At 48.3% G+C, this 23,629-nt stretch overlaps 1 protein-coding gene and 1 long non-coding RNA gene across 6 annotated transcripts in view; one reads left to right on the plus strand and one right to left on the minus strand.

Annotated features, from left to right (window-relative positions):
• Window positions 1-169: 169 nt before the first annotated feature.
• LOC113906298 lies at window positions 170-22,094 on the plus strand. The gene is made up of 3 exons (XR_003514838.1): window positions 170-270; window positions 16,829-17,010; window positions 21,323-22,094. It is a non-coding gene; the product is annotated as an uncharacterized LOC113906298 (long non-coding RNA).
• Window positions 7,059-23,629, minus strand: part of PIK3C2B (phosphatidylinositol-4-phosphate 3-kinase catalytic subunit type 2 beta) — a 77,717-nt gene continuing 61,146 nt past the window's right edge. For all 5 annotated transcript variants that reach the window (XM_027564229.1, XM_027564228.1, XM_027564230.1 and 2 more), the window contains 10 exons: window positions 20,447-20,616; window positions 19,828-19,984; window positions 19,420-19,529; window positions 18,317-18,518; window positions 17,756-17,880; window positions 16,602-16,719; window positions 15,262-15,343; window positions 11,433-11,539; window positions 9,788-9,916; window positions 7,059-9,006 (listed from right to left, as the gene is read on the minus strand). In XM_027564229.1, the coding sequence (XP_027420030.1) occupies window positions 8,818-9,006; window positions 9,788-9,916; window positions 11,433-11,539; window positions 15,262-15,343; window positions 16,602-16,719; window positions 17,756-17,880; window positions 18,317-18,518; window positions 19,420-19,529; window positions 19,828-19,984; window positions 20,447-20,616 (1,389 nt within the window). In that variant the 3' untranslated portion in view covers window positions 7,059-8,817. The remainder of the gene's footprint in view (window positions 9,007-9,787; window positions 9,917-11,432; window positions 11,540-15,261; window positions 15,344-16,601; window positions 16,720-17,755; window positions 17,881-18,316; window positions 18,519-19,419; window positions 19,530-19,827; window positions 19,985-20,446; window positions 20,617-23,629) is intronic.

Below are 23,629 nucleotides of genomic sequence, written 5' to 3' on the forward strand. Positions count from 1 at the left end.
GGGGCGGGCCCTTCCGCGCTCTTTCCTGCGGCCGCCGATTGGCCGCGCCCAGGTCCCTGTCGGCTTCCTTACTCTCGGTAGACCCGGTTGCGCGCGGGAGGTTGCATCAGCCGGATCCAGGCTTTGCGCGTGCGCACTTGCAGCTTAGCGGTCGCCTAGGAAACCGCCCCTCCGCCGCGGCCCGCCCTCCCTCGCCCCCTACCTCGGCGCTCTGGGCCCAAGGGAGCGGCGTAGACGGGTGGAGAGGGCCCTGGACCTGTTAATGGCGTGGTACGTACCCAAGTCCAAGTGTACACGTATGTTTTAGACTTGCATGTATTTATGCAACACTGTGGTTCCAGTGTTATTCACTGCTAAGTAGATCATCACCCTAAGATTTAAGTCCAGTAAAAGTTGGGAGATATGTAAATATATATCTCGTGTTAAAAACACTAATAATGTGGCGTGATTAATAAGTCTTAAGTGAAAAATGAATCATTATGCATTCCTGCCCGCTCGGTTTTACGATTTCTAAATAACGGTTTTAGCGTTACCTAGGATCCAGCTTTGAGGTCTTTCAGCATCTAACCCACATAAGTCTTTCATTTAAAAATGTGAACTGTTTCTCAGGTGGTGTCCCTGTTTCTTCAAATGAGGCAAACAGAGGAGGAAAGAAACGGAGCCTCTAGAACTGTTTAGTCTTTGCTTCCCCTTCAAGTCATATTCAAGTCATATTTGTATCCTGAGCCCCTAGAACCATGGGATACAACACCCAAAGAAGAAAGCACAGAGAATTATCCTTTGAAAAAAATTGTGTCTATCAGAGGGTAAGGAGTCTGGAGAAGGAAATGCCAACCCACCCCAGGATTCTTGCCTGGGAAATCCCACGGAGGAGCATGGCGGGCTACAGTCCATGGGGTCGCACAGAGTCGGACACAACTGAGCGACTTCAATTTATAATCTTAGTTGCTACATTTGATTCTTTCTTGTGAGTTTGATCTTAGTCCATTTCTTTATTTCTAATAAAACTTTTTAATCAACACCTCTGAAGTGAAGTATTTGTTCAGAGGGAGTGTAGCAGGTTTGAGCCCTGGAGACAGCTACAAGATCTTTCAGGAACCCAGAGGGCGCCTCTTGCTTTGTTGAGACTGTTGGAAGAATGGCCACTTCTTTCTAGGAAACTAAGAGGTCCGCAATTTCTATGGTTTATCCTCTTTTATCTTATTATCCATATCTCTAGCAATAGCTCATTTACAATTCATAAAAAATATATTAATAATGGGAGTAAGTTTAATGACAAGAGATCCGGGTATGCAAATTAAATACTCAAAGCTCAGTGGGTTGGTGAGTGAACTAAATTTCTAATATCGTTCCTCTTCTAGATAGATTAGAGGCACTGCTGCTGCTGCTAAGTCGCTTCAGTCGTGTCCAACTCTGTGCGACCCCATAGACGGCGGCCCACCAGGCTCCCCCGTCCCTGGGATTCTCCAGGCAAGAACACTGGAGTGGGTTGACATTTCATTCTCCAATGCATGAAAGGGAAAAGTGAAAGTGAAGTCACTCAGTTGTGTCCGACTCTTCGTGACCCCATGGTCTGCAGCCTACCAGGTTCCTCCATCCATGGGATTTTCCAGGCAAGAGTACTAGAGTGGGGTGCCATTGCCTTCTCCAGATTAGAGGCACAGACATCAGCTAATATTTGTTATGTATCCACTAAAGATTTTTTCCCATCATCTGTAGAATAAAGGCTCTGTACAGTCTGTCCTTTCCCTAGACTTTTCTAGCCTTCTCTTTAGTAACTTCCCTTCATGCAGGTTATACTCTGAGGAACACTGGATTTGTTCCATGCCACCGTTCAGTTTCTCAGTCAAGAAGGCCCTCACCTTCTCTGTTGTATATCTACCCATGCTTCAAGGTTCAGCTCCAATGTCAACACCTTCTTGAAGTCTCTGCTGACCTTCACAGTCAGAACTATACCGCTGTACTCCATTAGAGCATGTAACACACTGCTCTGTATATATCCCTGTAAATGTTCTCTCCTGCTGGTCTCTGCTTGTTGAGGGCTGTATTCCAATACCTCGCACAGTAGTTCCCAAAGTATGATTTGAGCACCCCTGAGGATCCCATTTTAAGACCTTTCCAGAGGGTTCTCAAGGCCAAAATTATTTTCACAATGATACTAAGCTGTTTTTTTTTTTAACTTTCCTTTTCTCATGAATATATAGTACACATGTATCTTCTAGAGGGTACATGATATGTGATCTGGCAACAGACTGAATGCAAAACCAGATATGAGATCCCAGATGCCTTCTAGTAAGCCAGATAGGAAAGACATTGGGAAAAAAATGTAGAACGATGCCCCTCTTCTCGCTAGACATTTTTTCAAAAAAAATTTTTTTTTCTTATTTATTTAACATGTAATGGGTTTATATTTTTTAATTAATAAATATTTTTTAAAAATTTCAGGTTTGAGTTCTAAAACAATAATTATAGATATAATTTACATAAACAAAATTCTTTGGGGTCCTCAACAATTCTTAAGGAATTGTCCTTCCCAATTCTTAAGGAAGGGATCGTGAGACCAAAACGTTTAGGAACCACTGACCTAGGATGTTGAGTGGCACGTGATCGGTGACCAATAAATTTGTTGAATGAATGGGAAGAGTATTAATACTTTAATAGCATCTTCCTTATGGCCAAGGCTCTTACATTCCATTCAGCTTTGTCACTACCACCACTTGCCTCCCCCCACATATCCCTTAAAACGTCTTGAATGGGCCTTCCTTCCCCATCTGATCACTGGATATATAATTTTTACTTTCCTTACCTTGGAATTTGCTCTAAAGGGAAACAATGGGATCATAAAGTACTGGAAAACTTTAAGAATATGTGACTTTGCCTTGTCAGTCTTGGCAGGAAAATAAAGTGTGAGCCACCTCCTGAAGCCCGCTATCTAGCAGGCAGCAGAGGGAAGGCAGCTCTGTCCGCAGAGATAGCACTGTCTTGCCAGGGCTGTGTGCCTGCTGGTGAAGACAAGAAGTCTTTAGACAGGCAAGCTGACTGGCAGTTTGGCAGAAGATAATTTAAACCTCAGTTATATTTATTTTAAAAGATTTTTCAGGGTCTAAGGTAAAGGGTGTGTAGCTTTTCCCTTCATTTTTCAGTCAGTACCACCTCCAAAATTATTTTTCAAGTATCTCACACTCTAAAAACCACCTTCTATCTTTCCAGCTCACTGCCTTGAAACCCCTGTTCAGCTGCTATCACTGCCCTCGCCAAACCTCCAAACCATCGCATTTACCACGTTTTTATGATTCATCACCCTCTTTCTTTGCCTCCTTACCCAATCAAGAATCTCATGATCCAGTATGAAAACTACCCCCATGCAAAGACCCTTCATTCTCATGTTCTTCTCCTACTCCAGAATTCTTCTCTGGCAAAATTTCAACCCTAGCGAAACCCAACTATCCACTTATTCTGAGCCTACAGTCTTGCCGACCTTGAGAAAAGCACTCAAACATGCTGACTGACTCACTTCCTCTTTGTGATAACAGATTTCATCCATGCCAGGCATTCTTACATAGTTCGTTTTTATTTTATTTTTTTGGCCAAGGCATGCAGGATTCTAGTTTCCCAACCAGGGATTGCACCCACCCCCGCTGCAGTGGTGCAGAGTCTTAACTACTGCGCCGCCAGAGAAGTCCCCTTAGATAGTCCCTTAGCAGCTTTGCATCGCCTCCGCTCAGCCTGTCTCACAATGTTTATTCAAAGTTCCAGCATTCCCATACACGTTCTTCTCAGCTTATGGACACACCTCCTACTTCACTGAGAAGACAGATACAACTGGACATAAACAACTTCATTTTTTCACCACCGAATCCACCAATCTACCTGCATCAGGACCCACATACTCTGCTTTTGATCCCATTATAAGCAAAGAAGCCTATTGGATCCTATCCCTTCATGTCCATTTGAGGAATCTGGCCTCCTTTATCTCCTCTTTCCTATAACATGTAATTTTTTTTCTTAAACTAGTTGAACACTCACATTAACATGGGCTAATATCACCTATGTTAAACAACAAATAACTTCTCCTTAGATACTTGCATCTCCAAGTTTCTACACCACTGCAGCAAAAATTTCTCAAGAGTTGTCTACTCTCACAGCCTCCACTTTCTCTGCACGTATTCTGTCTTCAGGCTACTCCAATGTGGGTTTCATCCCAAACACTCATTAAAACAGCTCTTATTGGGACATTCCTGGTGATCCAGTGGTTACAAATCTTCCTTCCAGTGCAGGGGACACAGGTTCCATTCCTGGGTGGGGAATTAAGATCCCATATACCGTGGGGCAACTAAGCCCATACGCATCTCAACTACGAGCCCATGCACCACAACGAGAGAAGTGCACTGGCCACCACAAAGAGCCAGTGCAGCAAAAAACAACCCACAGTTTATCAAGATCACCAAGAACATTTTGCCAAATCCAGTTCTCTTACTCGTGGGTTGATGTGTGCACCTCTAAAAGATGCTGAAGTCTTAATCCCCCAGGACCTACGAATGTGACCTTATTTAGAAATATCATCCTTGTACGTTAAGATGAGGTCATGAGGGTGTGGCCAAATCCAACATGACTATGTCCTTGTATAAAGGGGAAGTCTGGATACAGACACGCACACACGCACACAGGGAGAACGCCATGTGAAAATGAAAGCAGAGACTCAGGTGAGGTACCTACAAGCCGAGGAATGCAAAAGATCGCCAGCAAACCACCGGATGCTAGCAAAAGGCGCAGAACAGATTATCTTTCTCAGCTCTCAGGACGAACCAATCCTATACCTTGAGCTTGGACTTCTGCCCTCCAGAACTGAGATCAGTTTCTGCTGTTTAAGCCACCCAGTCTGTGTCCCTCGTTGCAGTAGCCCGTTTCTTCAGACTCACATGACATCATTACCGCAGTGTCCCTACAATTCCAGGGACTCTTCCTCTTCCTCTAAATGTTGGCTGCATCAGAGCTCAGTCACCTGTTGCTTTGTTTGTTTTTAAGCCTCTCTAATCTAAGTGATCTCATCCAGTTCCACAGCACTAAATGCCAACTTCCACTTCTCAACTCCAGACTGACCCTTCCCTGAGACTTCAGATTCCATCATCCTACTTCTCCACTTGGATGTGCGGACATCTCAAGACTTACCATGATCAAAATAAAACTCTTGAGATCTGCCAAGCCCATCTTCCCCATCCCATAATCCCCCTACAGTCCTTTTCACCCAGTTGCCAGGCCCCTAAACTTAGGTGCTAAGTCGCTTCAGTCATGTCTGAGTCTTCATGACCCTATGGACTGTAACCTGCCAGGCTCCTCTGTCCATGGGATTCTCCAGACAAGAATACTGGAGTGGGTTGCCAAGCCCTTCTCCAGGGGATCTTCTCGACCCAAACCCACATCTCCTGCATCAGCAGGCAGATTCTTTACTGCTGAGCCACCAGGGAAGCCCCCTATCGGTTCTACCTTCAAAATATATCCAGAATTGAACTACTTTGCCCCATCCCCGTCGTAATGTCACTCCCCTCCTAGACTACTGCTTCCATTCCTGCTTGAAACAGCAAAAGAATGATCTTTGACTACGTACAGTGCTGTACTGTAATCCCTTTCTCAAAACCTTGTAATGGCATCTCCATCACACTGGGAATGAAATCCAGAGCTCTGATGGACTTTAAGAGTCAATTCAAATATCTCCCTGTGACGCCCATTCTGTCTGCCCAACCCCTCCCCTTTTGCACCTTGTCTGGGACACAGCACTCTTACCGCGTTTCCACGTCTGCCTCCCTAGCTGGACTCTGAGTTCCTTGAGGACAGGATCCACATCCTTGTTATCTTAGTAGTCATTGTGCTTGGTACCCACTTGACCCAGAGAAGGGCCATCAGTGTTGTGAACAGACATATCAGACAAGTCCCAGACACCAGAATTACCTCCCAACTTAAAAAATGCTGCCTCACTTTTGAACTTTCAAGTCTAATCTAACCTTTACCTCCCAAACCCTAACAAGTCCAGTTACATCATTTTTACCACCTCCGGGGCTTCTGTTTCTCTTTTCCCTGGGCACCCCTCCCCCTACACTCCCCAGTCCTCATTCCCACTCCCTCTGGGTGGTTCAGATTTCTACCCCATTTGGCCAAGAAATTTCCTTAACTAAGACTCTTGCCAGATTCGAGTTCTAACTTTTAAAAAGTCCATTGGGACTTGCCTAGAACTGCAGTGACATCTCAAAGCCACTTAGAAACACAGAAGGTAGGTTATCACTTACTACTGTTACTACTAAAGGTCCCTTGGAAGCCCCACAAAATTTCCCAGCATGAAATATGACTCCACACTGGAGACTTTTGAAAACTTCTGAGTAAACTGCTTGCAACAGGGGTCACATGACCTCCAGCTTTCATGTGGGTTCAATTCTGGGCGACGGCTCGGCTCTAACAACATAATCATTGTGTGGCATCTCAAAGGTTGTTTCCTCTCGTATGAAACAGGCTTGGTTAACTATCACTAGGCAGGAAACTTCTTAAATGCAGAGAACCATCTTCATTTATCTTTGTAATCTTTGCTTCCTGGTAGAGAGGGCCCAGTGCACAGCTCCAAGGACTGTATTCTTCGAGGTGGAGGCACGCCCCCAGGTAGCAGTGACTGGTGAGCACAGTAAATGTTTGCTGACAGTTAACAAATGAGCCATGCCTACTTTCCAGCACAGCTGTAATGAAAAATGACATGTATATTAATACAATCCAAAACTATCAAGTGCTTACCAACTTATTAAACACTGCCTAGAAAAAGTAGCACAGGTTTGGAGTCAAACCTGGGTTCAAATTCTAGAGCCAAGGCCGACTATGTCCTTAGGCAAATTACTTAATTACTCTTATCTGTAAACTGGGAGATAATACTACTCACCTGATCAAGTTGTTGTAAGGAAAGATTCAGCTGACACATGCATATAAAAGTTATCGTTTATGGAACCATGACTAACATTATCATCTTCATCTCATATGTCAGATGTTTTAATCTAAACATGAACCAATTTTGAAAATGACAGTTTTGTTTTTCTAAACATCATTTATTAGAAAATACAATTCCAGAGAAAGTAGGAGATACAAGGACATCTGGGAAGTGGGTACAGTACACAGATCTCTTAAATCAGGGGCATCGAGGGTCAATGTAACATGAGCTACAGGCAAAAAGCCAGTAACACATCTCTGGTCCATTCACCTGGAGAAGTTCCACCTCTGTTCCCCACTCTCCCAACTCCTGCTCACAACAGCCAGCTATATTCTTGGCATTTTTACTTTAAAAGTTTATAACTTCCTTGCTGCTCTGTGGCTTTAATCAATGGAGCTTCTTTCTCCAGTTATGGAATGAGTTAACAAAAGGGGAAATTTCTGATCCTTGTTGGAGCTGGGGAGGACAATCCAAAGAGTATCCCCATTTAACTCCATTCCCAAATCACTGGACACAGCCACCAATTTAAAAAGTTAATATAAAATTCAAAGTTGCTCCTTCTTTTTTCAAGGAAGACAACCCTTTGGAGTAAAGCGCACGAGTGAATTTCAAATCCATTTGGTAGGGAATGAAGAGTAATAAGAAATCAGAGACCCAGTCCCTCCCTCCCAGCTCAGCTCAATCCAGCCTCCGCGCAACCAAAGAAAATCACAGGAAAAAAACCAGTTTTGATGGGATCCCCCACCCGCACCCCTTTTCTTCAGTTAGGGCATCCCTTTGGCTCCAGAATAATAGGTTTATGGCCCCACAGAATGGAAGAAATTCTTATAAAAAAAATGACAGAAATGGAGTTTGGGAGAGAAGCAGTGACAAGAAAGGAGTGGCAGGCGATGAGGAAAGCCCCCGAGGCCAGCCAGCAGGCGGCCCCGCCCCAGGGCCACGGCGCCCACGGTCACACCGGGCAGCAGTCCATCCCGCCAGAGGGGGCTGCAGGGAGAGGCCCACGGGGGACCACCCCAGCGTATTCACAGGGACAACACGGTCCCCAGAAAGGCTGACGGAGGGGCCGAAGACGGTGTTCAAGGCATGTCCTAGCAGAGTAGGGCAAGACCAGAGGAAAAACTCCCCCCAGACGAGCCCAGGTCCCTGAACACAGGTCCTCTGCAGAACCCCGACCGGAAGGCCCTTCCGCACACACACAGGCATCACATTGCTCTCCTTTGGAGGCAAAATCAGACAGGCCCAGCATGCAGGCCTCAGTCAAGCACACCCAGCCCTCCCTGCCCCTCCCGACCTCCCTCAGGGAGGGAGGGTGCTCCCCGAGGGCCCACTGGGCCCCTCCCCAAATAATTCCTATAGATAGAAACACAAAACAACAAACAAAAACCTAGGGAAAGTCCAATAAGAACCTTAGTCAAAAAAGTCCAAACAGTCTTCCTCTTTTGCCTTCTGGGGCACATGTAAGTCCCTTCTCACAAGGCTTCCTGTCCAGTTAGGACAACATTACTATTTCATTTTTTAAAAATAAAAATAAAGATACCCACCCACCCTCCCGCTAAATGCTACTTCTACAGCGCACCTCACACACCTCAATCCAGGCATTGCTCCCTTGACACAAGGTAAACTTAAAACTTTGCTGCAACCTCACAGCCTCCACAGGGCTGCTCATCACAACCAACTCAAAAGCAGTCTGCAGAGGAGGGCCAGCAGAGAGCATCTCTACTCTCCTCGCCTCCCACCCTGGAGGCCAGGACGGCAGGGAGCCCACCGAGGGCCATGCCCCTCCCCAAGAAGGGACGAGTCCTCTCCCCAGCTCTGCCGTGAGCCTGGGGTCCCGGGCCAGGGCTCCGCTGTGTTCATAAGGTCTCAGGACTTCGAGATCCCAGTGCAAACCAGCCAGTCTTCTCCTGGGCCAGGTCCAGCTCTCGCAGGCAGATGTGCACTTCCCCGAGGAGCACGTTCTCCCAGAACCCTTGCTCACTCAGCACACTCAGCTGCAGCTCCCGCTGCTGCAGGTCGCCCTTGGGGATTCCATCATACACCAGCTGCAGACGCCAAATTGGGAAGAGAGGGAAGCAGTGAGAGATGGAACACGGAAGGGGGAGATGCTCGTCTGTGGTGGTTCAGGGACTTGCCTGGTGGACCAGTGGCTAAGATTCCAGGTGCCCAGTGCAGGGGGCCTGGGTTCGGCCCCTGGTCAGGGAACTAGATTCCACTGCCACAGCTAAAGACCTCACATGCCTCAGTGAAGATCGAAAACCCTGTGTGCCACAACTAAGAACTGGCACAGCCAAATAACAAATAAATACTGGGGGGAACAAGTGAACCTAACAAAAGAAAAAATGTTCTGGTTAAAAAAGAATGATAGTTTGTGGTGGTTTGATCTGGCTGAGCGTAAGACCACTTTACCTCCCCAAGCAAAGTCCGAGGGAATACAGAAGGCATACAGTACCCAAGGGGACCTTCGAAGAACCCTGTTCTCAGCTCAGGGTTCCAGCAAAAGAAGGCTCGTCATCGGGGCCACAGTTCATTATCAGCAAAGGACCAGCAGGCTCCTCCTCCCCACAGACCACGCCCAGCTGTGGAATCCCTACCCTAAGTATCAGCAAACTTTTAGCATAAAGGGCCAAATGCGGAATATACTAGGCTCTGTAGGCCACACCGTTTGGTCTGTGTCACACATACTCACCCCACTGGTACACCGTGAAAGCACCACAGGCAAGACTTAAATGCACAGGAATGGCCCTGTCCCTGTACGGCTTTATTTACAAAAACAGGCACAGTTGTTTATCAGCCCCAGCCCCACCCATCACCTTCTCCACATACCATCTCATTGTAGGTGGGGTTGCAGGTTTTCCGGGCCACTTTGGTTTTCTTCTTAGTGGTTTTCTGAGGGTCAGGAAGGAGGTAAATCTTGACATAGGGGTCGGGATCATTCCCATCCTGGAGCAGTTGCTGCAAAGGGAATGAGAAACCGTCTATCTGCCTCTGTATCACCATTCCTGTAGCCATTCCCTGACCCAGCCTCTCTACCCCGACACCCAGCTTCTTGCAATGCACAATAATTTATGTTTCCCAGCCAGCCTACTGCATTCTGCCAGAAACACCTACCACGGTAACATTAGATGTCATCCTAAAACATCAATCAGATCACCCATGATATCCAGTTCTATACTCTGTATATGAATGCTCAGGGCACACCATAACTTGGTCTGTTCTGAATGAACCACAATATCCCCAGATATCTTCACCCAATGTCTGTCTACTTTGTCATTTGACCCAGGAAACCCCTAGTGAGAGATAAGCAGAGAAATGAGTCAGAGAGATTAAGTTGCTAGTTGAAGGTCAGCCAATTAGTGACTCACTCCTTTTAAAATGTCAGTCAGATCTTGGCATGCCTCTGCTCAAACCCTCCAGTGGCCCCCATCTCACTCAAGGAAAAGCCATGCTCCTGAGCGCAGGACCACGGCTCCGGTCGGCCCTCTCCGACCTCAGCATCCACTATTGTCCCCCTGCTCCGGTGCTTTCAGTCACACTGGCCCCCGCTGCAGGGCCTGACACACACGGCCCCCTCCCTCACCTCCTCATTAGTGAGGGTTTCCCTGGCTGCTGACGCCCTCTTTCCACCCCGGTATTCCTCGTCTGCTTTCTTTCTTACCAAAGTGCTCACCACTGTCCAACCTGCCATGTATTTTACTTAACCGTTTGCCTCTGCCTACTAGATCGTGAGCTCCCTGAAGGCAGAGACTTTATTTTGTTTGCCCTCCTGTCCAGAGCTAACGTATCAGTGCCTGGCACGCAGTAAGGGACTGATGAAGATTTGTTGACTAAAATGAATGAGTGATGCTGTGAGAGTGAAGCCCCGTCACCTCTGATTCCAGAGCTCATGGACCTCCTGCCACACATCAGTGCCCCAACCTGCAAAAGTCCAGCACTCTGTAGGTATTCTATGAGTTCCCTTCCCCTTCCACTCAGAAGGTTCTCAGAAACATATCAAAAACGTAGGAATTATACGCCCCCTTGATTATGCTTGAAGGATGTCATACGGCTGCCTTACCTCTATAACCAGGAAATAGGCCCCCCAGGTCTCTCTCTTATAATAATCACCATAATAATAATAATACCAGGCACTATGTTAAGTACTCTACATGCATTATCTCATTTAACCCCTGTAACAAGCCTATGAGGCAGACACTAACCTTATCCTCATTTTAATGAGACTAAGAGTAACTGGGCTACTTGCCAAAGGCCACAGGTAGTAAGAAGCTGTGTCCAGCATTGCTTGGTCATACCACAGGCCTAGCATGGGAGCAGGCCCATTGGGGATTCATTTAGTAACTTTTGTGATTACTTTTCATTTAGTAACTTTTGTGATTACTCTCATGAGAGGGGGGTACAAAAAAGGTCTCATCAGTCAGAAAAGTACCAGAAGAAAGATAAAGATCCAAATGAGGACTGTGTATGCACTTACCAAGCCCCGAATGTGCATCACCATGATGAAGAGTTTATTGTTTTTGTAGGAGATGGACAGTTTCACCTCTCCTCCAACCCTCCCGACTGGCCGGGCCCATGTGCCTTCTGTAGGGACAAAGGACAGAGAGAAAGGTCAGGGGGCCAGCCCTGTCCCCATCGGGTGCCAGGTAGATGTCTCTGTTTTCTTCTGACCCCCTGCCCTATCTCCATGTCAGATTCCTGATATCCCACCAGGGATCAGCCACGTGGCATCTGCGAGCATGACTTAGGTTGGTGTCTGCAAGCATGACTTGGATTGGGGTGAGTCTATCGAATTTCAGTCTGTAAATAGATTCAGTCCCCGAGAAATCTGCTCAAGGAGCTGTGGACCCCACAGATTCTTTAGCCGGTAAGCAAAGGAACAGAGATGAGTCAAGGAGAGAGACCTGGGAAGAAATGGGGACAGGAAAAATTACCTTTTGGAAGGTTCAGAGAAGTTAAATTGGTTCTTAAATTGAACAAAGGGAAAACCACTAGGCCATTCAGGTATGACCTAAATCAAATAAATCCCTTATGATTATTCAGTAGAAGTAACAAATAGATTCAAATGACTAGATCTGATAGAGTGCCCTAAGAACACTGTATAGGAGGTGGTGATCAAAACAATCCCCAAGAAAAAGAAATCCAAAAAGCAAAATGATTGTCAAAGGAGGTCTTACAAATAGCTGAGAAAAGAAGAGAAGAGAAAGGCAAAGGAGAAAAGAAAAGATATATACAACTGAATGCAAAGTTCCAAAGAATAGCAAGGAGAGATAAGAAAGCCTTCTTAAGTAAACAATGCAGAGAAATAGAAGAAAACAACAGAATCAGAATGGGAAAGACTAGAGATCTCTTCAAGAAAATTAAATACCAAGGGAATATTACATGTAAAGATGGGCACAATAAAGGACAGAAACAGCATGGACCTAACAGAAGCAGAAGATACTAAGAAGAGGGAGGAAGAATACACAGAAGAACAGTACAAAAAGGTCTCAATGAACCAGATAACCATCCTGGTGTGATCACTCACCTACAGCCAGACATTCTGGAATGAGAAGTCAAGTGGGCCTTAGGAAGCATTACTATGAACAAAGTTGGTGGAGGTGATGGAATTACAGTTGAGCCATTTAAAATCCTAAAAGATGATGCTGTTAAAGTGCTGCACTCAATATGCAAGCAAATTTGGAAAACAGCAGTGGCCACAGGACTGGAAATGGTCGGTTGTCATTCCAATCCCAAAGAAGGACAATGCCAAAGAATATTCAAATTACCACACAACTTCATTTATTTCACTTCCTGATATACAAGCTGGGTTCAGAAAAGGCACAGGAACCAGAGATCAAATTGCCAACATCCAACAGATCATAGAAAAAGCAAGGGAATTCCAGAAAAACATCTGCTTCATTGACTATGTTAAAGCCTTTAACTGTGCGGACCACCACAAACTGTGGAAAATTCTTAAAGAGATGGGAATATCAGACCACCTTACCTGCCTCCTGAGAAATTTATATGCAGGTCAAGATGCAACAGTTAGAACCAGACAGGGAACAATGGACTGGTTCAAAATTGGGAAAGGAGTACGACGTCAAGGCTCTATACTGTCACCCTGCTTATTAACTTATGCAGAGTACATCATGAGAAATGCCGGGCTAGATGAAGCTCAAGCTGGAATCAAGACTGCTGGGAGAAATATCAATAACTTCAGATATGCAGTCAATACCACCCTTATGGCAGACAGCAAAGAGGAACTAAAGAGCCTCTTGATGAAGGTGAAAGAGGAGTGTGAAAAGGCTGGCTTAAAACTCAACATTCAAAAAACTATGAACATGGCATCTGGTCCCATCACTTTCATGGCAAATAGAATGGGAAAACAGTTGGAAATAGTGACAGACTTTATTTTCTTGGGCTCCAAAATCTCTGTGGACAGTGACTGTAGCCATAAAATTAAAAGATGCTTGCTCCTTGGAAGAAAATCTATGATTAATCTAGATAGCATATTAAAAAGCAGAGATGTTACTCTGCCAACAAAGGTCCATGTAGCCAAAGCTATGGCTTTTCCAGTAGTCATGACTGATGTGAGATTTGGAGCATAAAGAAGACTGAGTTTCAAAGAATTGATGCTTTTGAACTGTGGTGCTGGAGAAGGCTCTCGAGGAGTCCCTTGGACAGCAAGGAGATCAATCAGTCCATCCTAAAGGAAACCAGCTCTGAATACTCACTGGAGGAGTAACAGGGTGAGCACAGCCCTGAGCAGGCAGCCCCTGCTGGTCCTCATCACTCTGCACCTGTTACTGGGCAACAGGTCCTGCTCAGCAGCGACCCAGGTACCTCAGCAGACCCTGCCCACAAGCAGCCACTGTCAACGAGCAACGTCCGTTTCCTGCTCAGCTACTGGCCAGGGCTGCAGCGGGCCCCGCCCACTGGTAACTGTCATCGAGGGAGCACTGAGGAAGTGACTGAGTCAAGGGTCGGTGGTATGGTGGTCATCAGGTGGAAGTGAGGTAAGAGGCAGATCCAGGCCTTCTCCTGGAGGCCCTCCAGCTTACCCAGCCTCAGGCCAGTGGTGAGCTGGGGGGCCCAGGGAATAGACTGGGGATGACTCCTGGCAGCCCTCACTCAGGCCCTCCACTAGCCCTGGCCCTGGCCCTGAGGAGTGGTGCCCCTCTCCCCTATCCCTGTCTCTGTGACCCTCTAGCAGTGGCCGTCTGCCTGGTCACAGTCCGGAGGACCTGGTCTCCCCATTTGGGCAACCTGAGGAGACTGAGGACCAGCTGGGTTGGATGCCAGGCTCCCTCAGGATGACAGCTGGGCAAGACATGGGAACCTGGCCCTGAGGAGCTGCCAACTGAGATATGCCTCCCCTTAGCCAGCGCTGGGACCTTGGAGGGTTAAAGTTGTGCCTTGGGACTTTGCCCTTTCTTATCAGGACAGAGAATAACATTCGTCCGGCAGAGATTCACAGGAACGTTGTTACCTGACCACTGGCCTAACTTCAAGAACAAGACTCTGACACTGAGAAGTCTGCAAGAACTAACCACATCCATCCTTCACCTTTTGCTTTTAAAAGGCCTTGCTGAAAGCTCTGAGTAACATTGGGGTTCTTAGGGCATGAGCCACCCATCTCCTTGTATGAATCTGTAATAAACCCTTCTCTGTTCCAAACTCTAACGTTGCGTACCGATGGGCCTCACTGTGCCCCGGGCACACAGGCTTGCGAATCTGGTAACACAAGGACTGGTGCTGCAGCTCCAGTACTTTGACCACCTGATGCCAAGGACCGACTCATTAAAAAGACCCTGGTTCTGAGGAAGACTGAAGGCAGGAGGAGAAGGGGAAGGGCAGCTCCAGTACTTTGACCACCTGATGCAAAGAACCGACTCATTAAAAAGACCCTGGTTCTGAGGAAGACTGCGGGCAGGAGGAGAAGGGGAAGGGCAGCTCCAGTACTTTGACCACCTGATGCAAAGAACTGCCTCATTAAAAAAGACCCTGATTCTGAGGAAGACTGCAGGCAGGAGGAGAAGGGGAAGGGCAGCTCCAGTACTTTGACCACCTGATGCAAAGGACTGCCTCATTAAAAAAGACCCTGATTCTGAGGAAGACTGAAGGCAGGAGGAGAAGGGGAAGGCAGAGGATGAGATGGTTGGATGGTGTCATCGACTCAACGGACATGAGCTTGAGCAAACTCTGGGAGATGGTGCAGGACAGAGAAGCACGCAGTCCATGGGGTCACAGAGTCAGACACGACTGAGCGACTGAACAACAACAAGAGGGAAGCTGGCAGAAATGTCACAGCGACAGCACCATACCTGAGGACTTGGGAGCCAGGCTGCTGCCTGCCGTCTTCTCATCCCTGGGCAGGGGGTGGAAGAAGGTGTACACCAAATCACACTGGAACAGAATCAGAAAACAGGGTCATTCCTCAGTAAGACAATGGCACAAGGAAAAAAGGAACTCGTCAACATTAAGAGAGACTTACAAAATGTGATAACCAAACATAATGTGCAGTTCTTATTTGGGTCATGGCTCAAAAACACCAACTGTTTAAAGAATTTCGGAGACGACAGGGAAATTCTAAATGTGGGCTAAGAGTTGGGTGGTGTAACAGCGGTCCAGTTATGTAAAATTATGTTCTCGATTTTTAGAGATGCACAGTATTTAGGGGTAGAATGTCATGATGCCTTTGACTTACTTTAAAATATTTCAGAAAAAACAGATGAAGCAAACATGGCAAAAAAAATAATGCCTGTTTAGGTGATGAATATATAGGTATTCATTATACTGTTTCTCTATTTTTCTGCATGTTTGAAAGTTCCCATATAAAAAAGTTTTGAAAAAAAGGAAGCAAATGAAAGTATTCACATCAACTCAAAAGCGGTCTGTCCTTGGCACTCCCTGGCAGGCAAGTGGTTAGGACTCAGAGCGTTCACTGCCTGGTCCCAGGCTCAATCCCTAGCTTAAGCCAGCCTTGGACAAGGACTATAAATTCTACTTTTGAGAATGTTTCCTAAGCAATTAGGGAAACAAAAGCTAAAATGTGTGACAATACCCACTCTAGCATTAATAGTGAAAAGGTGGGGAGGGGCATGATCTAAATATCTTTCAAGAGGTGAATGGTTAAAGAGATGGTATTGCAAGTCAGTGTATTAACTTGGCATAGATATTTAAAGTTACGCTAACTATAAACACTTCAGTAAAAATAAAAAACCACTATAAAACTGTAAAAGTCACATTTATATATGGCCAGATAGGAAGGAAACATGGAAATGGGGTGAGACGGTTTTTTAGGGTCATGGGACTCCTGATGACTCTCTGTCTTTATGACCATTATAAAACCAAATTATAACACCATTTGTTTAAAAGAAAAATTCAGGTGGTGCACATACTCAGCTTGTTCAGAAACCTTCCATTTCCTCAGGCTCCTGCTTAGCACAAGCACTGTGTGATGGCAGCTGACACGGATCTGTGTCTCCGTGTGCCCGGCTGCGTGTCTGGGTTTCACGTTTCTGCGTGCAGCTCAGTGGGGTTGGTGCCACGACCCACTGCCCTCCCCCATCCCCGGACAGGCCCAGAAAACGCAAGCGCGCCTCGGTCCACAATCCCCACCCCTCAGCGGCGCCAGGCCGGGCAGAGACTGAGGGCCACCCACCTCGGCCACCTCCGGGGCCGCGTGGACCAAGTGCCAGATGTATCCGTTTAGCTCCTCCCGGCGCCGCTCGGCCCCTGCCTCTCCTCGCGAGCGGCCAATCACGAAGCGACTGGGGAAGCTGGCGGCCGGTGAAAAGATGGTGAAAAAAGGAAGCAATAGCCTTTAGTCCCATTCCACTTTCATTTTCAGCCACCTGATCCGCATTTCTCCCTGGCCTCCCTCCCCAGGGACCTCTCCCCTACTCCATGCCTCCCCCGGCTCCCCAGGTCTGTGCCGAGGACGCATGCGCAGCATCTCCCACTGGACAATTCCACGGACCACAGAAAAGAAAACCAAAGTGCTGAGCAGAGCACTACAGCTGCCCAGAAGTGCTCAGGCAGCTCTGGAGCCTCCAGTTTTCCTCATCATGGTACAAATTCTATTTGAAAATCTGCTCCTTAAAATTGTTGTAAAACTCATCTAACGTAAAATTTACTGTCTTACCCATTTGTAAGTGTACAGTTCAGAGTTATGCACACTCACACTGTGATGTAACCATGATCACCATCCCTCTCCAGTCTTTTCCTCTTGCGAAACTGAAGCTCTGTACCTATTAAGCAGCTCCCCGTTTGCTCCCTCCCCCTGGCAACCCCCATTCTACTTGCTGTTTTTATGAATGTGACTACTCTAGGTACTTCATATAAGTGGAATCATGCAGTATAGTAATATTCCATTTTGTATATACACCACATTTTCTTTATATATTTCAAAAACACTTTTACTCTTTAGAAGATTAGACACTTCAAAACATCTTCAGACGCCAACAATCCCCTGCCTTTAGACCCAGTTTGCTGTCCTGGCCTGGAGAATCCCAGGGACGGGGGAGCCTGTTGGGCCGCCATCTACGGGGTCGCACAGAGTCGGACACTACTGAAGCAACTTAGCAGCAGCAGCAGCAGCTGCCCTGGCAGGTGCGCCCAGGCTTGTTTTTGAGGCTGGAGGAAGACCACTTGAGAGCCTCAGAAGCGCATGGCCAGCAGGGGGAGCGCTTGTCATCACACATGGCCAGTTAAGAAAACCGAGGACGCAGGTCTTGACTCCCAAGGGCCGTGCTGCCCAGCCCCCGGCTGCCCTCCCCGCTACCCCGCAGTGCAGAGAGCAGGCGGAGCACGTACCTGGGCAAGAGGGAAGAAGGGAAGAGCAGCCGCAGCTTATTGTGTAACTCCTGGAACTCCTCAAATGTCCGCTGGATGTAAGCGGCCTCGTGAGCATTCTCTCGCATCACCTTTACCACGTAAATCTGCAAAGCCCAAATCTTAGTGAACACCCCCGGCCAAACCAATGAAGAGGGCACGTGAGGGGACAGAGGGTGCGTGTGTGTGTGTGTGTGTGTGTGTGTGTGTATGTGTGTTGGAAGAGTTACGCGTTCCAGAAAGAAGAGGATAAAAATGTCTCTAATGGAGACGAAGATAATATACCTATGCAGGAAAATGAAAGCAAAGATTCACAAGAATCCTTAGTTCACAAGACCCTTGGCTCAGAGGGAACAGCCATCCAACTCAGGTCCTTGACTGTAGGCAGGCCACTTGGGCAGGGGAGGGGAAAGGGCCTGCAACTGCCCCCAGCGCAGGGTGCTCAGTCAGCTCCAGCACCCACAGTGTGGAAGGAAAGAAACAGAACCGCAACAAGCTGGGTGGCGGGGCGCAGGAGAGAGTCAAACTGGAGCAGACACTTACATAGCCCTTGTTGGGGTGGAAGACCTTCTCGTGGCGACAGAGAAACACATCGCTTATGCGGCCTGAGCTCTTGAGAGTGTGTGTTCGTGGAGCAAAGGAGAGGGTCAGCCGATCATCTGAGCCTAAAAACTTCATCTGAGCCAGGTTATGAATAAAAAAATTGAGCTTTGTGGCTACACTGCCAAGGCTGGACTCGATCAACCTGCAGAAGGATGGGAAGAAAAGGTTGCAACCACAGACCCAAGTCGCCACTGCCTGGGCAGAGCTGTACTCAAGGAATATCACCCAACGCCTGAGGCTAACACGCAGCTCAGATCAGATCATTTCCCCTGTGTGCTAGCCTTATAAGGACATGACTGCACACAATGATCTGAATACAGTTTACTCCTGTGGATCTTGGGGGTCTCATCTCCCCTCACTGCCCACCTGGGCCAAAGACGGTTAATCCACAGTAGGAAGGAACTGTGGGACGCCACCGTGGGGTCACCACGTGGAAGTCTAAATACTGTTGTCAAACTGAGTTTCAGCTTCAGTACAGCGGATCCCCACCAAACAAAACCCAACACAGAGACTTTAGTTCCGAAGGAAAGGTACTGTGTTAGCCCCAGAGAAAATTTAACTCGCTAACTTCCCAAAAGGGTACATAATAAAATGGACAAAACCGTAGACATTCATCAGTACATAGGCACTTTCCTGCTTTCGTGCACAACGTGTCTAAAAACATCCAACGTGGGAAAATGGAACCATGAAATTCCATGTTCTGACAAGGGGGAGGGTCCTGATCGAGAGAGCTAAAAACTATTACAAAACCCCTACTGGACACGGCCCCACAGACAACGTCCTTGCCCGCGACCTGGTGAGAACGCAAGCGGGGGATCGCAATACCTCCGCGTAAAGGTTGGCACCCAAGTACAGGTGGGAGACTGAGCCTGAGAGAAGTAAAACGAGTTACCCAAGCCAGACAACTGACCCGTGCTGTCAACTCTAAGCTCTGCCACCAGAGCAAAGCCTCTCCCGTCTCCCTAGCCCAGCTCCTCCCCATCGAGCGGCCTGGAAATTACCTACCCAGAACGGGCAGCACTGTTTCGTATGCAGCGTCTCACCTGGTGAAGTAGGTAGTGGCGTTGGCCTCCGTGTCCTGAGGCCTCAGGGCATCGTACACGTACTTGAGGTCTTCCAGGTCTGAGAGTTCAGGGATCCCACAGGACAACATCTAGAAGAGCAAAGAGGAGAGGGTGTCTGTAACGACCAGGAATTCAGCATTTTCTACAGCTTCGCTCCCTAACCCTTCCAGAGGGTGGTCGACAGATGCGGTGGGCAGCGGCTGGCAGGCCACAGGAGCTGGGGGGTCGGGAGCAGGAAGTCAGACACCAGCAGACACCACCAGGTGGCCTGGGCCCTGCCTTTATCTCGGGCTCAGAGAAGCAGATCTCCAGAAGCAAGATGGGGAGTCTTAAAAATGGTGTCAGATGATAAGAAGGAGGGGTTCAGAAAGGGATGGAGCTCCTCACCAGGCCCAGAAGGTTGAGGAAGAGGTGGGTGTGCTTGCGAATGAGGTTGTAGGCTTGGCAGCAAAGGTCAACAAAATCATGGAAGCGGCTGGAAGGCTTGTCACCCCCGTTGATGACATACGCCATGTCCGAGGTGAAGACAAAGGGGGCGCGGTCCCTGAGCCAAGGGGAACACACAGGCAGAAGGTCAGCACGAAGGAGGGGGCTCACCGTGTGGGCTGTCGGGGGAGCGTCCCCTCATCCCTCAAAACCCGCGTGACACTGGATCCACGGGCTCCTCCAACACTGTTTCTTTTCCCACTTTAACCTCAGAAGATCCCCAGACACGTCGTTCACTGGTCCCTTGCCTGTGAGCTAGTGATGTCCCCCGGGTATCTGGTTTCTTTTGGCTGCGGTCTGGGCTCGTCTCCCTTTGCTCAGCCCTCAGCAGGCAGGCAGAGGGCTGGTCCCTGCCTTCTTCTGCAAGGCCTCAGTGCTCTCTTCCTCAGAGCCGCTCAACCCAGGGGCCACACTCTGCAGTGTGCGGGACTTCTCCCATCGTGGGCTTGTGTTCCAGCTCTGAACCATTTCCGCTGACCTCCCGGGCCTATGCACATGCTGGCTTCAGGGCGCTACTTACCGCTTGATGTTGCCGAACATCTGGGCATGGCCCAGGAAGCGGCCGAAATCTATGTGGAACATGTGGCCAGTCGTCTTCAGCATGATGTTGTCATTGTGTCGGTCACAGATGCCCAGGACGTAGGTGGCCACACAGCAGCCGGCACAGGAGTAGATGAAGTTCTCTACAGCCTGAGGGGATGGCACGCAGACGGCAGGACGTCAAGCTGGTGCGCAGGGACCCCAGGGGCAAAACCAGGCTGACCTGAGCCCGCCCTGACCCTCTCCCAGGAGCCCAGGGGCTCTCACATCCGCCTATTCAGCCTTCATCCACACTGACATACACACTGAGGCACACGGAAGCTTGTCCTGAGTCTTATGGGGCAAAAAGGAGACGGGACATATATACACACATATATCCACTATCCGCAATATATCCATTATCTGCAATACACGGAAACTGGTTGGAAGGACAATGGACTGATTCAGGAGCCCAGGCTTGACCAGCCCAGAATCAGGCAGGCTTGGTGTTTACAACTTTCCCGCCTGGTTGTGGTGACCTTAACTCAAGCACAGCACCGAGGCAGCAGACTCAAAGGTCCCCTCCTGATCCTGCTCAGAATTCTTCTGTCCGTCTCCTCATCCCTAATAGAGCTCCCATTTCCGGTGTTCTTGGTAACCAATAAATGCTAATCTACTTAAATGAGCTTCACTCCAAGGAAGAGCTGAGGGAGTTTTAACACTTCTAGAGGGTGTTTTATGCTTGAAAATCAGACATCTTTAGTTGGTAAAATGTGTTAGAGCTATTTCTGAGTTTAAAGCAGGAGGGGGAGGAGTAAGGGGTTGGATCTACCTTATTTTATCTGGTTAATATCTGCCCCCTTATCTGTCTTTGCAGTAAAAATGTATGGAAATCGTGAATGGACACTTTTCATCCTCCAAATCTTCTTTGGGAGGTTCAGAGAATTCTTAAGACCTCAAGAAAGACTCCTGAGCAGAGGCCACAGCTTTCAGAGCCAAGCAGGAAACTGGGCATGAGAGAAAGTTTCCCAGCTATAGGACATGCCCTCGCCACCTCCCTCTGCAAATTTCTACCCAGCCTTCAGGGACCTTCCTGAGTTTCCAGACCCTCCCAGCCCGCACAGACGCTGATCCCCTACAGGCACCAACACTCACTCAGAGTTCAGTACTCTCCCTTTCCCAGGGCCCAGGGATCCTATCTCCCAGCAGCCTCTTGGCTGCTCCACAGGCCTATTTCAAAATACAGAAATCTCCCAGCTACTTGTTAAATTAAACCAGATGACTAATCCCTAGGAAGTTAAGAATAGAAAGTTTGTGAAGAACTCACAGAATGTACATTCTGGAAAAAAAAAAAAGATGACTTCTATGATAGGGAAATACGTAACTGAAAAGAAACCGCTCAATAACCCATCAACTCTCAGTCTTGACCATCCCTACCTACCTGTCTTCCTGTCACAGGTATTTCTGCTACCTGAAATATATCTTGTTTTGACTTACGAAGCAGCTATATGCCTATACTATATCACAGAGTAAATGACTAAAGTCTCCTCACCTGATTATACAGGGTGTTAGCTGCTTACTTGGAGAAGGCAATAGCACCCCACTCCAGTACTCTTGCCTGGAAAATCCCATGGGTGGAGGAGCCTGGAAGGCTGCAGTCCATGGGGTCGCTGAGGGTCGGACATGACTGAGCGACTTCACTTTTCACTTTCATGCATTGGAGAAGGAAATGGCAACCCACTCCAGTGTTCTTGCCTGGAGAATCCCAGGGACGGGACATCCTGGTGGGCTGCTGTCTATGAGGTCGCACAGAGTCGGACATGACTGAAGTGACTCAGCAGCGGCAGCTGCTTACTGGCAGGAAGTCTCAAAGTATAAAGAAAGCACTCCTGATTTCAGGGGTTTCATGTGTAAGATGGGGGTACTCTGTTTGCTGAGTAGGTGGCCAAGGGACAAGCATCTCTAGCACTTCCCTCCTGGAAGGCACCATAAGAAACCACCAGCATCATCCTAGTAGGAGGCTAAAGAGCTGGGAGTGACCTTTGAAAGACTGATAATAAACACTGAGATGCTGAGTTAATTTCTCTCTGTGTGTATTCTTGTTGTACAAACTTCTATTAACATTTATTATGACTCTTTATTACATTGGCAAGGAGTAATCACAATTCCAACACCAAGTACAGTGCCTGTCTATGGTGGCTATCTAATACCTGAAAAATACATGTTAGTATAAATAGTATATGGAGTCGAGGGAGGGTGGAAACAATATTACTTCTTTCCAAAGGTAGAGGACCTTAACATTCACAACATAGAGGAGGTGGGTTTGGAGGGATGGGGAAAGGGAGAAAGGGCTTTCCTGGCAAAGGGAACACAACCGTCTAAAGGAATCTAGGAAATGGAAGTGGCTGCCTAAGCTACAAGATAAGTGACTGTAAGACCAGGAGGCGCAGAGGAGGAGACCACAGGGGTCGGCAGGGCTGGATTACAGAAGGCTTTGCAGCAGTGTCGTGGACGGGGAGGCACAGTGGAGGAGACCACAGGGGTCGGCGGGGCTGGGTTACAGAAGGCTTTGCAGCAGTGTCGTGGACGGGGAGGCACAGTGGAGGAGACCACAGGGGTCGGCAGGGCTGGATTACAGAAGGCTTTGCAGCAGTGTCGTGGACGGGGAGGCACAGTGGAGGAGACCACAGGGGTCGGCGGGGCTGGATTACAGAAGGCTTTGCAGCAGTGTCGTGGATGGGGAGGCACAGTGGAGGAGACCACAGGGGTCGGCAGGGCTGGATTACAGAAGGCTTTGCAGCAGTGTCGTGGACGGGGAGGCACAGTGGAGGAGACCACAGGGGTCGGCGGGGCTGGGTTACAGAAGGCTTTGCAGCAGTGTCGTGGACGGGGAGGCACAGTGGAGGAGACCACAGGGGTCGGCGGGGCTGGGTTACAGAAGGCTTTGCAGCAGTGTCGTGGATGGGGAGGCACAGTGGAGGAGACTACAGGGGTCGGCGGGGCTGGGTTACAGAGGGCTTTGCAGCAGTGTCATGGACGGGGAGGCGCAGTGGAGGAGACCACAGGGGTCGGCGGGGCTGGGTTACAGAAGGCTTTGCAGCAGTGTCGTGGACGGGGAGGCACAGTGGAGGAGACCACAGGGGTCGGCGGGGCTGGGTTACAGAGGGCTTTGCAGCAGTGTCGT

The sequence above is a fragment of the Bos indicus x Bos taurus genome, chromosome 16 (assembly GCF_003369695.1).
Source record: "Bos indicus x Bos taurus breed Angus x Brahman F1 hybrid chromosome 16, Bos_hybrid_MaternalHap_v2.0, whole genome shotgun sequence".
NCBI classification, from domain to species: Eukaryota; Metazoa; Chordata; class Mammalia; order Artiodactyla; family Bovidae; genus Bos; species Bos indicus x Bos taurus.